Genomic DNA, 17004 nt, shown 5'->3' on the forward strand with positions numbered 1-17004 from the left:
TCAGCTCTGATCTCCAGCATCTGCAGTCCTCACTTTCTCCTATAATTCTTCAGCTGTCAATTCAAATCAGGATAAAAACACTCAGCAGGTGATGGTGAGTGGATGATGGTGAGTGGATGATGGTGAGTAGATGAAGGTGGCAAGTGGGTGATGGAGATTGGATGATGATGATGATGAGTAGATGATGGAGATTGGATGTTGGCAAGAAGATGGTGGAGTTGGATGGTGGAGAGAGGATCGTGGAAATTTGATGATGATGAGAGGATGGTAGAGCTTGGATGACGGTGAGTGGTTGGTGGTGATTGGATGATGGCGAGTGAACGGTGGTGATTGGGGGAGGGACATAGAATGATGGCAAGTGGATGGTGGCAATTAGATGATGGCGCATGAGACAGTAAGTGGATGATGGTGAGCAGATGTTGGTCAGTGGAGGATTGAGACTGCATGATGGTGTTTAGAGGGTGGTGAGTAGATAATGGTGATTGGATGATAGTGAGTTAAAGATGATGAGTGGATTTTAGTGCATGAGACAGTAATGTTGGTGAGTGATGGTGATTGGAGGATGGTGATTGGAGGATGGTGATTGGAGGATGGTGATTGGAGGATGGTGATTGGATTTTGGGAAGAGGATGTTGGTGAGTGAAGGATTGTGATTGGATTATGATGATTGGATGATGGCAAGTGGATGATAGTGAGTGGATGCATGTAATTGGAAGATGGTAATTGGATGAATCACCACAACGCTTGTGACAACAGCAACCACCTGCTTTTTAAAAAAATTCTGGGGCAGGATGAAGATGTTACCCATCCCTAATTGCCCAAAGAGCAGTTGAGAGTCAACCACTTAGTTATGGATCTGGAGTCACATGTAGGCCAGACCAGGTAAGGATGGCAGTTTCCTTCCCTCAAGCACATTAGTGAACCAGATGGGTTTTTCTGACGATTGGCAATTAATTTGTAGTAGTCATTAGACTCTTAATTCCAGATATTTATTGAATTCAAATTCCATGATCTATCATGGTAGGATTCAAACCTGGGTCCCTGGAACACTACCTAGGTCTCTGGATTAACAGTCTAGTGATAATACTACTATGCCATTTATAAAGCATGTTCCTGTAGTAAAATATCACAAGGCATCATGGAGGTGTTATCAATGAAAGGTTGACCCAAAGTGACAGTGGGAGATGTGAGTATAATTGACTATAAGCTTGGTTCAGAAAGTCAGTTGTAAGAAGTGTCGTAAGGCCCTGAGCCATGGAGACAATGATGGAGGGTAACCCCAGATCTGAGCAGCTGAAGGCATAACTCCCATGTAATGATTAAATCTGGGATACATGGGTGGTTTGGTATTGCAGAGGCAGGGCTCAGACTCAGTTGTACAGCATAGAAACAGACTCTTCAGTTCCATCTTGTCCATGCTGACCAGATATCCTAAATTAATCGAGTCCCATATGCCAGCATTTGGCTCATATCTCTCTAAATCTTCCTATTCATATACCAATCCAGATGTCTTTTAAATGTAATTGTACCAGCCTCCAGCACTTCCTCTATCAGCTCATTCCATACACACACCATCGTCTGCGTGAAAAAGTTGCCCATCTGGTCCATATTACATCTTTCCGCTCCACTTTCCCCCTTTCTGTTCTGCTTTTTCTCCCTACCCCCCAAAAAAACCTATGTCTTCCAGCTTTGGACACCCCTACCCTGAACAAAAGACTTTGGCTATTCAGCTTGTCCATCCCCCTCGTGATTTTATAAACCTCTACAAGGTCCCCCCCTCAATCTCCGAAGCTCCAGACAAAACAGCCCCAGCCTATTCAGCCTCTCCCTATAGCTCAAACCCTCCAACCCCAGCAACATCCTTGTAAATCTTTTCTGTGGCTTTTCAAGTTTAACATCTTTCCTGTAGCAGGGAGACCAGAATTGAATGCAGTATTCCAGAAGTGGCCTTACCAATGTCCTGTACAGCTGCAACATGTCCTCCCAACTCCAATGCTCAATGCACTCCTCAATAAAGGCAAATGTAACAAACACCTTCTTCATTGCCCTGTCTACCTGCGACTCCACTTTTAAGGTACTATGAACATGCATTACAAGGTTTTTTTTTGTTTGGCAACATTTCTCCAGGACCCGAGCAGTGTAAATGTTGCAAATCAGGGCAGGGCTTTTATCTAAATTAAACTCCATCTGCCTCTCCTTGGCCCAAGGGCCCGTCTGATCAAGGTCTTATTGTACTCTAAGATAATCTTCATCACTATCCGCTACACTTCCAATTTTGGTGTCATCTACAAACATTCTAACCATTCTTCCTACATTCATATCTAAATCATTTAATGCCTCTTTTTAGTACAGTGGCTGCAGTGACATGTTCTGACTACAGCCATACTGACCAGTTCTGTTGCAAGCTGTTTTGAACATCGGACTGAGCTTGTAAAAGCATGTTCATGGTGACTTGCTCACCAGACTTAATCATAGCCATAATCTGCTTGATAATCGATGCTTCGCATTGGAGAAACTGTTCTGTGGACATAAGCAAGTAAGAGGAAGACAAAATAACTGAGTGAACCGACACAATCACACCACATTTTTGCACTCTGCTCCCGGGACTGCCGCTGCTCAGTTCACCATCGCAATTGGTTTCTCGCCCATCGGACACTCCCAAGCCAATGCCCATAGAGACCCTAAAGAGCACTGGCTGCCGCAAAGGGGATCAACTGTTTCCCATGGACTGAGTATGGAAACACAACACTAAAACCAACAGACAGACGAAAGTACAGAAAAAGGATTAATACCAGGCCCCATCAGTAATAACACTGGAGAGGACGTGCATGTAACACGATATATAAGCTTCCCACCCCAACTCCCTTGATTAGATTCTAGTCTATCACTCACTCCAGGAATCTGTTACCCTATATATAAACCAACCCAAACCCCTCAATTAGATTCCAGTCTATAACTCCCTCACTATTATTATATATGTAAACCATCCCAAACCTCTCAATTAGGGTCCAAATTGTAACCTACTCTTGGATCTGATATTTTATACATAAACTCCTCAATCCTTTGGATTAGATTCCAGCCTGTAGCTCACTCCCGGAAATCTGCTTTTCTATATATAAACCACCCTGAACACCTCAAATAGAATCCACTATGTAATTCACTCCCAGGTATATATTATTCCATATAAATCCTTCCCCCAAACTCCTCGATTATATTCCAGTATGTAACATATTTTGGTATATCCCTTTCTCTATATATAAATTACTCCAAATCCCTCAATTAGATTCCAGCATGTAACTTACTCCTAAGATGTTAGCTTTTCTTTATATATACCAACCTGAACACCTCACTCCCTGAAATATGTAATTCTATAGAAAACCTCAACTAAACCCCTCGATTAAATTCCAACCATCAAAGACGCCTATCACTCTATTCCCCACCTTGAAAGGGGTAAATCAGACCATAAGGCTGTGCTCCTTCTCCCAGTTTACAAGCAGAAACTGAAGTGTGAGGATCCAGTACAGTGCTGGTCTGAGGTAACGGTCAAGCTCCTATGTGACTGCTTGGAGTCAATGGACTGGTCCATGTTCAAGAACTCAGCAACCAACCAAAATGAGCATGCCATTGACATCAGTAAGTGTGTACATGACTGCATACCAAAGAAGTTAATCCAAGTGTTCCACAACTGGAAACAGTGGATGAACCAGGGGATCCACTCCCAACTGAAGTTCAGGTGTGAAGTGTTCAAGTCAGGTGACCCTTACCTATACAGAAAATCTAGTTACAATCTTTGTAAAGCCATGAGCAGCACCAAGAGGCGCATTGATTGATGGAAAAGGAATGACTGGAAAATGGGAGGCTTTTAAAAGTACAATGTCAAGAGTCCAGGGACAGTCTGTCCCTGTTAGGGTGAAGGGAAAAGTTGGCAGCTCTCTCTCTCTCTCTCTCTCCACTACCCCCCTCACCACCACCACCACCTCTCTCTCAGTTGTGGGCTTATCCTTTAAAAAAATTTCTAAAGTAAATGACAGTCCATTAGTGCACAAATCCATTCACTCTACCGCTAGGCTTCAAACGCTGTTTTCAAAAGAAATGCCTTTGGTTACAGAAATAATTACAAGTAAAAGATTAACTTCAGACACACCAGATATTGTGATGTGAACTGTGGGACTTACATGTGCATTATTTAGTGTTATATGGTGAGTCTTACGCAAAGACTCACCATATAACACTAAATAATGCACATGTAAGTCCCACAGTTCACATCACAATATAAATATCGCTTGGCAGGTACTTCAGTTTCTGGACTAATATCGTGCTATTCAGCTACAAACAACAGCACACATTCTTCACCATGCCATGCCTCAAGTGACCCACTTAAGATGGAATCATACAGATGTACAGCACAGAACCAGACCCTTCAGTCCAATTCATCCATGCCAACTAGATATCCTAAATTAATCTAGTCCCATTTGCCAGCACTTGGCCCATATCTCTCTAAACCCTTCCTATTCATATGCCCATGCAGATGCCTTTTAAATGTTGCAATTGTACCAGCCTCCACTACTTCCTCTGGCAGCTCATTCCATGCATGCACCATTTTGTGTGGAAAATCTTCCCCTTGGGTCCCTTTTATATATTTCCCCTCTCACCTTAAACCTATGCCTTGTAGTTTTCCCTACACTGGGGAAAAGACCTTGTCTATCCAGGCCCCTCATGATTTTATAAACCTCTACACGGTCACCCATCAGCCTCTGATGCTCCAGGGTAAATAGCCCCAGCCTATTCAGCCTTCCCCTATAGCTCAAACCCTCTAAATCCGGCAACATCCTTGTAAATCTTTCAAAACAGGGAGACCTGAGCTCAAGCAACAATATAGTGACAATGTGACGACAATGTGTCTTAAATGGTTATTAGCATTCTAGCTCAGACAGATAAGCAGCCCAGGGTGCAGTTGAGAATTGGATAGCCTCACACCAGGAATGAAAGGCCTGAGAGACAGTGTACCACTCACCTGCACTGAGATTAGGATTGAAAAAGTTGTTGAGGATCCATTTAATGCCACGCTGTCTCTGTTTCTCAGTGTGGAGGCTGTGGAGGTCTTCAACTGCCTGCCAGAACCGCAGCGGAGCATCTGCATCATAGGCTTCCAGAAACCGCTGGAAGAACAGGACAGCCATCGGGTTCATCAGCAGATCCATCAGGTTCCTGCAGAGACACACAGCAGCTCAGAGGCATCTCCACACCAGCTCCCACACTCACCATTACCCACGACAACATCTCCATCACACACTTCCAGCACAGACACAGCATGGGGTGGGGTAAAGAGTAAAGCATTCTCTACACTGTCCCCATCAAGCACACCCAGCACAGGGACAGCACGGGGTTAGATACAGACTAAAGCTTCCTCTACACTGTCCCCATCAAACACTCCCAGCACAGCAACAGCACTGGGTGAGATACAGAGTAAAAACCCTCTACACTGTTTCTATCAAACACTCCCAAGACAAGGACAGTATTGGGTTAGATGCAGAGTACAGCTCCCTCTACACTGTCCCCATCAAAGACTCCCACAACAGGGATAGCACCAGGTTAGATACAGAGTAAAGCTTCCTCTCCACTGTCCCCTATCAAAGTCAAAGTATACTATGATGTGTTGTTATATTTGGTTTTTGGTTACAGTCAGTCTGCGAAATGTGATTGGCAATTCAAATCACCAAACACTGGGAACCGGTGACCCTCACTGATAGATCAGAGAGCACAGTGCAAGCCCGGGCTATATCAGATTCCTGATTACACAGTGAGCTAACAGTCTTACAGCCTGACCCTGGTCTCTGTGAACTGTGAGCTTCACAGGGCATTCTGAGCAAATATAGAGCACAGGACACCTAAAGGAACAGAGTTAGAGCTCAGACACATGTGGGACCCTCATACCCTGACATGACTTGAACTGTGGGGACAGTGCTTGGGTTCCATGCTCTGTCCTGTTGTGACACAGCCTTACCTGGGGATCGTTTTGGGTCGGGTTATGATTTGGTTTCCGTCTTTTATGTACTTCAGGTTGAGCTTTGTCCACAGTTTGTCTTGTATGGCCTCTCTATTTATCAGACCTGGGAGTGAAATATCAGAGATTGTTAACAGGAATAACAACAAGAGACAGCACACCCCTTCCCCTTGCATTGACCCCTCAAACCTGCCCCACCATTCAATTCAATGACCAATGGGTCACAGTTCAAGATTCCCACCATACCCATGGATAATGTTTATAATGTGTCGAAAATACCTCCTGACCACTGTCCTGCCTGAACACAATGACTGAGCATCCGCAAGGTGGAGATGGAGTCACAGGTAGACAGGGTGGTAAAGGTGGCATTTGGCACGCTTGCCTTTATTGGTCAGAGCATTGAGTAGAAGAGTTGGGAGGTCATGTTGCAGCTGTACAGGACATTGGTTAGACCACTTTTGGAATACTGTGTGCAATTCCGGTCTCCCTGCTATAGGAAAGATGGTGTTAAACTCAAAAGGGTTCAGAAAACATTTACAAGGATGTTGCTAGGCATGGAGGGTTTGAGCTATCGGGAGAGGATGAATAGGCTGGGGCTATTTTACCAGAAGCGTCGGAGGCAGAGGGGTGACTTTATTGGGGTTTATATTGATTCTGATCCCGTTTCCCAACCCCTGAGATAAAGAACAGGAAATGCCATCACCATAGGAAGTGACATCACCAACCCAAGAAAACCCAAACATATAAATAGAAAGTGGGCTACACCACCCTCAAAGGGGAAAACGCGATGTTTCCATGGAAGACAGCAGATCCTTAGTCATCCAATTGGATGATCCCCATGAAGCAGCGAAGCCTTCTCCCAAAGTCAGTTAAGCATTCCCATTCTTGTAGACAACAGGTTGGCCAAAACCTAAACTGGGCTTGGTTGTCTGTCCGGTTCAGGGTTGCTCTGCTGAATGACAATTGTTCGTTCGGTATTTTGATTTGATTTATTATTAGATTAGATTAGATTAATTACAGTGTGGAAACAGGCCCTTCGGCCCAACAAGTCCACACCGACCCGCCGAAGCGTAACCTACCCAGACCCATTCGCCTACATTTACCCCTTCACCTAACACTACGGCCAATTCACCTGACCTGCACATCCTAGCCTGCACATTTTTGGATTGTGGGAGGAAACCGGAGCACCCGGAGGAAACCCACGCAGGCACGGGGAGAACGTGCAAACTGCACACAGAGAGTCGCCTGAGGCGGGAATTGAACCTGGGTCTCAGGCGCTGTGAGGCAGCAGTGCTAACCACTGTGCCACCATGCCGCCCCAATTATTGTCACATGTAACATGATACACTGAGAAAAGTATTGTTTTACGCGGTTTCCAGGCAAATCACACTTTACCCAAGTTCATCAGGGTAATAGAACAGAAAGCAAAACAGTGTTACAGCGACAGAGAAGATGCAAAAGAAGATCCATTTTAATATACATGAGAGATCCATTCATAAGTCTGATGGTGGGGAAGAAGCAGTTCTTGAATCTTTTGTTATATGTTTTCAAATTTTTTAATCTTCTGCCTGATGGAAGAGGGTGGAAGAGAGCATAACCAGGTTGGGAGGGGTCTTTGATGATGTTAGCTGCATCCCGAGGCTGGAGGAAGTGCAGACAGAGTCAATGGACGGAAGACTGGTTTTTGCGATGGCATGGGCTATGTTCACAACTCTGTTGTTTCTTGCGATCCTAGGCAGAGCAATTGCCATACCAAGCTGGAAGTTAGGCAGATATGGTGCATCTACAAAAACTGTTAAAATCATTGTGGACATGCTGCATTTCCTTAGCCTCCTGAGGACGAAGAGGTGTTGGTGTGCTTTCTTGACCATAGTGTCAATGCTGATGAACCATGATAGATTGTTGGTGATATTTTTCCTCCTAGAAACTTGAAGCTCTTGCCCATTTCCATCTTAGCACCATCGATAGAGACAGGGGTGTGACCCCCCCACTCCACATTCCTGAAGTTGATGACCAGCTCCTTCGTTTTGGTGACATTGAGGGAAGAGATTGTTGCCTTTACACCATGCCACTAAGCTGTCTATCTCCTTCCTGTGCTCTGCCTCATTGTTGTTTGAGATCCAACCCACAATAGTGGTGTCATCAGCAAATTTGTAAATGGAGTTAGAGCTGAAATTAGCCACACAGTTGGGAGTGTATAAGGAGTATAATAAGGGGCTGAGTACGCAGCCTTGCAAGGCACCGGTGTTAAGGATTATTATAAAGGAGATGTTGTCGCCAATAGTTACTGATAACGGTCTGCGGGTGAGGAAATCAAGGATCCTGTTGCAGAGGGGGGGAAGCAGAGTCCTAGGTCTCTGGGTCTGGAGATGAGTTTGTCTGGAAATTTGGTTTTAAAGGTGCAGCTAAAGTCAGAAAATAGGAATCTGACGTAGGTGTCCTTGTTATCCAGATGTTCCAGTGTAGGGGCAACCCACAATGGTGGTGTCATCAGCAAATTTGTAAATGGAGTTAGAGCTGAAATTAGCCACACAGTCGGGAGTGTATGAGGGGCTGAGTATGCAGCCTTGCAAGGCATTGGTGTTAAGGATTATTATAAAGGAGATGTTGTCACCAATAGTTACTGATAACGGTCTGCGGGTCAGGAAATCAAGGATCCTGTTGCAGAGGGGGGGAAGCAGAGTCCTAGGTCTCTGGGTCTGGAGATGAGTTTGTCTGGAATTATGGTTTTAAAGGTGTAGCTAAAGTCAGAAAATAGGAATCTGACGTAGGTGTCCTTGTTATCCAGATGTTCCAGTGTAGGGGCAGGGAGATGGTGTCTACTGTTGTGACAGTTGGCGATTAGTAATGGATCAAGACAATCTGGGAGCTGGAGTTGACACGTGCCATGACTAGCTTCCCAAGGCACTTCATAATGACGGATGTCAGAGCCACTGGGCGGTAGTCATTGCTTGATTTTTCTTTGGATGACAGTGACCTTCTTAAAGCAGGTGGGAACCTCAGATCTGAGAAAGGAGAGATTAAAGGTTCCAGCTGGTCCATGCAGGATCTGTGTGCACAGTCAGGGACTCCATCCAGGCCAATCACTTTCAGTGAGTTCATTCTCAAGAAGGGCAATCTAATGTCTGCGATGGTGATGGTTGGGTACAGGTGCACCCGAGGCTGTTGTGGAGTATGGGACTTTATCTCACCGATCTTCAGTTCAAAACAAGCACAGAATGCATTGTTGTCAGTGATTCGATGACATCACTTTGTAGCCTGTTATATCATTGTTACGACACGGGGTAAACCCTCCTGCTTACTTTAAAACCAGCAACACAGAAACAATTTATCCCATGCAGCAATCTGTAAAAATTCAAGAACTATTTAAAGTAAAAATTAACAACTTTATTTCTTAAAGTATAGCAGAGAATAATTAACTAACAACTATGTACAAGTCCTTACTCTAATCTATCTTTTGCCTTCCCTTCTATAATACTAGTCCGCTAATACAATTAAGATTTACAAAACAACACTTCATATCTCAAAACCAAGCAGCTTTAGGTTCTTCTATTTGGATTTTCCTGTGTCTGCTTTTCTTCTATTTGGGAATTTCTGTGTCATGGGTTACTGATTGAAATTACCTTTAAAGAGAGCTATTTTTCAAGGAATCTATTTACATGCTGGGGCTTGGCAGTTCTCCTCTCAACTGTTCAATTTCCCCAGTCTTATACCCTTAAAGAACTCTTAGCTGAGCAAAGGGAGGGAGAAGAAAGGGAGAGAATTTGAACTTGAGAAGTTGTGATTTAGTCAGCAAAGTCAAGTTAAAAGGATGGAGATTAAAAGAGAAGGTAGTGTTATATACATAAATATGTCAAATTTTGATGAGAAAGATGTTGAAAATTCTTTATTTCATTTGAAAAGTTGGCTAGGCAGATTGAGTAGTCCAAGGATTTATGGGTAATGCTAGTTCAGACTAAACTGGTAGACAGAGCTAGTGAGGTATTTGCCATGCTGTCAGATGAGAGGTCAAGAGACTATATTAAGTGCTTATGAATTGGTACCAGAAGTGTATAGACAGCAATTCAGAAAAACAAAGAAGGAACCAGGTCAGACTTATGTTGAGTTCGAAAGAATTAAACAGTCATTTTGATTGATGGGTGCTTGCTTAGAAAATAGATAGGACATTGGAGACTCAGAGAGATTATTCTGCTGGAGGACTTTAAAAAATCACTTCCAGAGATGCTAAGAATTCATGTGGAGGAACAGAGAGTTCAGGAAGTGTGAAGGGCAGCAGAACTAGCAAATGAGTACATGATGGTGCATAAGACAAGCTTCCGGCCAGAATTTTGTCCTGTGAGGGATAGAAGTTGGGAGAAGGGGAGATCCTACACTCCGAAACCAAGAGTAGAAAACATTGGAAAGAATTTACCACAGGATAAAAAAGAAGCCTAAGAGAGTGCAAAGGTGAAAGGCCTCAGGTGTTTCCACTGTGGTAAAGTGGGACACGTAAAGACACCGTGCTGGTGATTAAAGAAAGTGCTGTGGGAAAAGGTGTGGTAAAAGAAACTAAGCATTAGTGAAGGTAGTAAAGGAGACCCTAAGAGGAGCTGAGGAGCTGCAGGAGAGTGCACAGCCAAGGCAGGGGCTGGGTATGGAGTTCATACCTGATCTCTGCAAAGAATTTTCCTCTGTGGGTAAAGTTTACTCAGAAAGTACAGGGGGAAAAGGACAATAAGTTATAATTTTGAAAGATACAGGATCTAACCAGTTGCTGATAGTGAGGGATGAGTGAATGGGCTGGGTATGGAGTTCGTACCTGATCTCTGCAAAGAATTTTCCTCTGTGGGTAAAGTTTACTCAAAGTACAGGGGGAAAAGGACAATAAGTTATAATTTTGAAAGATACAGGATCTAACCAGTTGCTGATAGTGAGGGATGAGTGAATATGCACTCTTCCTGATCTGTTACCCGAAAGTGTGGTAACTTGTGGGATAGATGGACAGAAATCTAGCATTCCCCTATGTAAGATCAGGTTGGAGTGCCAACTTAAGACTGGGCAAGTTACAGCAGGAGTGATTGTCAGAGTGTCAGTTCCAGGAACTCAGTTTGTTCGTGGGAATGATTTGGCAGGATCCAAGGGAGGAGTGACACTCCTTGCTATGGAGAAGCCCAAGGAAGACCGAGAAGCTGAGGAGTTAACACAGAAATATCCTGGTATTTTCCCAGAATGCATGGTAACCAGATCCCACTAATGCAGGTATTACGGTGTTACGGGTAGCACATGAACTACCTGTAGGAGGTCACCTAGGGGTACGAAAGACTCAGGCTACAGTACAAAAACATTTTTATTGGCCTGGAATGCAAAAGGATGTGGTTACCTTTTGCCCTACGTGTTATACATGCCAAATGTAGGTAAGCCACAGGCGATAATAAAACCAGCATCTTTGATCCCAATTCCCACATTTGAAGAACCTTCCACGCGGGTTATAATTGATTGTGTAGATCCCCTCCCGAGAATTAAAAGTGGGAACCAGTATATGTTAATCATAACGGATGTGTCTCCCAGATTCCATTACGGAGTATCAAAGCAAAAAGGGCAGTAGAGGGGTTGGTAGCTTTTTTTACACTGTTTGGGCTACCCAGAGAGATTCAGTTGGACCTAGGCTCAAATTTTACTGCTAGGCTATTCAAGGAGGTTATGGATATCTTAGGTATACAGCACTTTAAATCCAGTGCATATCATCCTGAATCCCAGGGAGCTTTAGAAAGGTAGCATTAGACCTTGAAGAGTGCGTTGAGAGCATACTGTCAGGATTACCCGAATGATTGGGATAAAGGTATCCCATTCGTATTGTTTGCCACTTGAGATGCCCCAAATTAATCTACTCAGTTTACTCCCTTTGAGTTAATATTCAGTCATGAAGTGAGAGGCCCTTTGAAATTAAAGAAAAATTGATAGGACCAAAGTCGGAGATCTCACAATTAGATTATCTATCAGAGGCGAGGGAGAGGCTAAATCGAGTAGGTGAGTTAGCTAAACAGCACCGAAAGAGGGCACAGTGTAGAATGAAGCAGGTGGCAGATAAAAACTCTGAGACTTGGATGTTTTCCCAAGGGGATGACGTGTTAGTACTGCTACCAGTGATAGGAGATCGCTTCAAGGCCAGGTTTAGTGGTCCCTACCAAATTGAGAAAAAGTTGAGTCAGGTGAACTATTTAGTAAAGATGCCAGATAGAAAAAAAAAGGTATTGCATATGTTTTATGAACATGCTGAAACTGTATTATACTAAAGAGTACAGGTGTTTATACTAAGGACAGACAGGTGTTAGTTACTGCCCCACAGAGTGAGGAACCAAATCAAATAGATTAAAAAATGAAGTCCTGGAGGAGTGGGATAGGTGAGTAAGCTATCTGTCTCAGGAGAAAGTGAGGACTGCAGATGCTGGAGGTCAGAGCTGAAAATCTGCTGCGCTTATCTGTCTCAGGAGCATAGAACACGGTTGAAAGATTTGTTACTGCAGTTCAAGGACATATGTGAGAATCAGATGGGGAGGACTAATGCTATTGTACATGAAGCAGACGTAGGAAATACTGCTCTGATAAGACAACACCCCGATTGGCTTAATCCTTTCAAAGCCAGAGAGATCCAGATGGAGGTGGAGACCGTGCTCGACGAGGATATCATCGAACCAGAGTGAGTACAGCTCGCGGATCGTCTTAGTTCCCAAACCAGACGGGTCTCAACGATTCTACGTGGATTATGGGAAGGTCAACTCCGTTACAAACTCAGACTCCTATCCAATTCCTAGATTGGAGGACTGTATCGAGAAAGTTGGACAAGCCAGTTACATCACCAAGTTGGACTTAATGCGTGGTTACTGGCAAGTAAATTTATAGAGACGACAAAAGAAATTTCTGCATTTCTAACCCCAAATGGGCTATATCAGTTTAATGTGATGCCCTTTGGAATGAAGAACATGCCTGCCACATTCCAAAGCCTCATGAATAGAGTTGTGGCTGGGTTAACAAATTGTACAGTCTATTTGGACGATGTAGTGATCTTTAGTAAGTCCTGGAAAGATCACATGGTCCAGTTGGCAGAGCTATTTGAATGACTAGGAGAAGCAAAACTGGTGATAAAACTTAAATAAAATGAAATTCGCCAAAGCAGAGGTGCAGGGTAGGAGCAGGGTTGAGTGGGATGCAGCGTGGGAGTGGACGAGGTTGGGACGAGCGGGGGGTGTGGTGGGGTGGGGTGGGAGTAGACAGGAGAGGGGTGTGGGGTCTCACACGCGATGTGCTACTGCCTAGTCTCCTGAATGGGAAGCAGACTTCACAGAAATCTCCGATCCCCAGAAGAAATCAATTATCTGAACGAAGTGGTGCCCACCCATCTCATTCAGATAATTGAGGTTCCTCTGTATATGGGAAGTAGTTAAGGTGATCTTATATTAAAGTTATCGGTATGTTAGGGCAAAGCATTTAAAAATATTTTTAAAAGTGAAGCCATCTTTTCATTATGATGCTTCATTTTTATCTTAAGAGGGGATGTGTTATGAAGATGTGGGTGTACTTTAAGTGATTTAAAAGCAGCAGAACTACCTGACACAGCATCAAGTGTTCTCAATAAGGTAACAATGTAACACTTGATCGAACAACTCGATTAGCTTGTCGCCTGGAGACAAAAACAAATTTGAATTCGACCAATCGGTTAAAATTAGACCCCGAAAAATATCAAACTCCAATCCAATTTGAATTTAGTATATTCACAAGCTTTAAAGCCAATGACAATTCAATGCTTTTTGAGGGGGGGGCTAGGGGAAAATTGAACAGTTGAGAGGAGAACTGTCAAACCCGGCATGTAACAGACTGCTTGAAAAATAACTCTCTTACAAGGGACCTTTTCGATCAGTAACCTGTGACGCAGAAATTCCTAAAATGAAGAAAAGATGACACAAGAAGATCCAAATAAATTGGAGTTTTATTGGACTAGTATTATAGGAGGGATGGTAAAAGATGTGTTAGAGGAAGGAGTTGTAAATAGTTGTTTGTTAATTATTCTCTGTTATACTTTATTTCTTAAAGTTAATTTTTACTTTTAATAGTTCTTGGCCACTCAGATTTTTACATGTTATTGCATGGGATAAATCTTGCCGTGTGTAAGCAGAATCAGTGTCTGATCATCATTTGTTTTCCTGCAGCAAGCCTCCACACAAAGTATTATCCACGTCAGATGCCATATCACTTGCCCTTCACTCCTCCCGAGAACATCTTGACACCAAGAACAGCTATGTAAGAATCCTACTCATTGACTACAGTTCAGCCTTCAATACTATTATCCCGAGACTGAGAACTAAACTTAGTGATCTCGGACTAAGCCCCACTCTCTGCAACTGGATCCTCAGTTTTCTAATCCACAGGCCACAATCAGTGAATTTTGGGGACAATATTTCATCCTCACTGACACTCAACACTGGAGCCCCCCAGGGGTGCGTACTCAGTCCCCTACTGTACTCACTGTTATACGCATGACTGCGTCGCCAAATACCAGGCTAATGCCATTTACAACTTCACTGATGACACCAATATTTCATCCTCACTGACACTCAACACTGGAGCCCCCCAGGGGTTCGTCCCCTACTGTACTCACTGTTATACGCATGACTGCGTCGCCAAATACCAGGCTAATGCCATTTACAACTTCACTGATGACACCACCATAGTCGTTCGAATCTCAAATGGCGACAAAACAGACTACAGACGGGAGGTGGAAGACCTGGAAAAATGGTGCACTGGGAACAACCTAGCTCTCAATGCTGGCAAAACCAAGGAACGCATTATTGAATTTCGGCAGGATGTTACTCACATGACCCCCTACACATTAACAGCACAGAGGTGGAACAAGTGGAGAGTGTCAAGCTCCTGGGAGTGGTCATCCACAACAAGCTTTCTTGGACACCTAGCTCTCAATGCTGGCAAAACCAAGGAACGCATTATTGACTTTCGGCAGGATGTTACTCACATGACCCCCTACACATTAACAGCACAGAGGTGGAACGAGTGGAGAGTGTCAAGTCCTGGGAGTGGTCATCCACAACAAGCTTTCTTGGACTCTTCATGTGGATGTACTGGTTACAAAGGCCCAACAATGTCTCTTCTTCCTCAGGCAGCTGAGGAAATTTGGCATGACGGCGAATACCTTTGTCAACGTTTATAGGTGAGCCATGGGGAGGATCTTGTCTGGATGTATTACAGCCTGGTATGGCAACTGTACCATTCAAGATCGGAGACGGTTACAGAGAGTGGTGAACTCAGCCTGGACAATCACAAAGGCCAACCTCCCATTTATAGAATCCACCTACCAGGCCCACTGTCAAGGAAAGGCCACCAGCATTTTCAAAGATGCATCCCACCCTGGCAATGTTTTTCTACAACCTCTTTCATCAGGGAGAAGGTACAGAAGCCTGAACACATGCACCAGCCGGTTTTCAAACAGTTTCTACACTATTGTTGTTAGAACACTGAACTGACTCAAACTCTTAGCATTCATTTGTACCTGTGTTTTTGTTTTTGCCGCTGTTTACCTATTATTTACTTATCTATGCTACTTAACTATGGGATCTGCCTGGATTGCTCGCAAGAAAAAGCTTTTCACTGTGCCTCAGTACACGTGACAATAAACTCAATTCAATACAGTACCGATCAATTCAGTTTTGTTTTGTTTTCAATATCCTTTAAATATTTCTTTGAAATACTCCCTGTTTAATTTAACTCTGTAGACTATTTGCTGCAGTGTGCTGTTTAACTAGAATCTAGGCTGTTTGCTGCAGTTTACTGTTTAACTAGAATGTAGGCTGTTTGCTGCAGTGTGCTGTTTAACTAGAATCTAGGCTGTTTGCTGCAGTGTGCTGTTTAACTAGAATCTAGGCTGTTTGCTGCAGTTTACTGTTTAAATAGATGCTGCAGGTTGTAGTTCAAAAATGCTTTGTCGACTGGCTGCAGTGGTGTACTGTTTCAGTAGACTCTAGGCTGTGGTCTGTCCTGTGAACTTAATTAGATGCTGTAGACGGATTGCTGTAATGTGTAGTTTATGTTGATTCTGTCAACTGGTTGCTGTAGTGTGCTGTTTAATTAGACTATATACTACTTACAGTCATGTGTACATTCACGGACTCTAGGCTGTTTGCTGTAATGTAATATTTAACTAGACTCTGTAGACCGGTTGCTATATTGTGCTGTTGAACAAGACTCTGAAGCTGGTTACCATAGTGTGCAGTTGAAAGAGGCTCTGTAGACTAGTTGATATAGTATGTATTTAATTAGATTCTAGGTTGTTTATTGCAGTATGTTGTTTGACTACGACCTGCAGACTTCTTGTCATAGTGTGTAGTTTGTGTTGTGTGTAGTTTTACTGGACTTTGCAGTATGCTGTTTAAGTAGACTCTAGGCAGTTTGCTGTCATGTGCTGTTTAATTAGACTCCAGCTTGTTGAGTGCAGTGCACTGTTTAAATATACTCAGTAAACTGTTTGCAGTACAATGTAGTTTAACTAGACTCTGGTTGCTGTAGTGTCCTGTTTAACCAGGCACTGTAGCCAGGTTGCTGTTGTGGGCAGTTTAATCATACACTGCAAACTGGTTGCTGTAGTGTACTGCTCATATAAACTCTAGGCTGTTTACTGTAGTGCACTGTTCAATAGACTCTGTAAACTGTAATGAATAGTTTGACTAGACATTGTAGGCTTGCTGCTTTAGTGTGTTGTTAATAGACTCTGCAGGAGTATCAGAAATAAGGTGGGTGAACTTAAGGCGTGGATCGGCACCTGGGACTACGATGTTGTGGCCATCACGAAAACGTGGATAGAAGAGGGACAGGGATGGTTGTTGGAGGTTCCTGGTTACAGATGTTTCAGTAAGATTAGGGAGGGTGGTAAAAAAGGAGGGGGGTGGGCGTTGCTAATTAGAAATGGTATAACGGCTGCAGAAAGGCAGTTCGAGGGGGATCTGCCTTTGGAGGTA

The 17004-nt window shown here is 43.5% G+C and overlaps 1 protein-coding gene across 2 annotated transcripts in view; it reads right to left on the reverse strand.

The window, feature by feature from the left end:
• Positions 1-17004, reverse strand: part of LOC122554624 (regulator of G-protein signaling protein-like) — a 106801-nt gene that overhangs the window by 48066 nt on the left and 41731 nt on the right. For both annotated transcript variants that reach the window (XM_043699945.1, XM_043699944.1), the window contains 3 exons: positions 6005-6110; positions 5015-5208; positions 2391-2520 (listed from right to left, as the gene is read on the reverse strand). In XM_043699945.1, coding sequence (XP_043555880.1) covers positions 2391-2520; positions 5015-5208; positions 6005-6110 — 430 coding nt within the window. The remainder of the gene's footprint in view (positions 1-2390; positions 2521-5014; positions 5209-6004; positions 6111-17004) is intronic.

This window comes from Chiloscyllium plagiosum, chromosome 11, assembly GCF_004010195.1.
Source record: "Chiloscyllium plagiosum isolate BGI_BamShark_2017 chromosome 11, ASM401019v2, whole genome shotgun sequence".
In the NCBI taxonomy this organism is placed as follows: Eukaryota; Metazoa; Chordata; class Chondrichthyes; order Orectolobiformes; family Hemiscylliidae; genus Chiloscyllium; species Chiloscyllium plagiosum.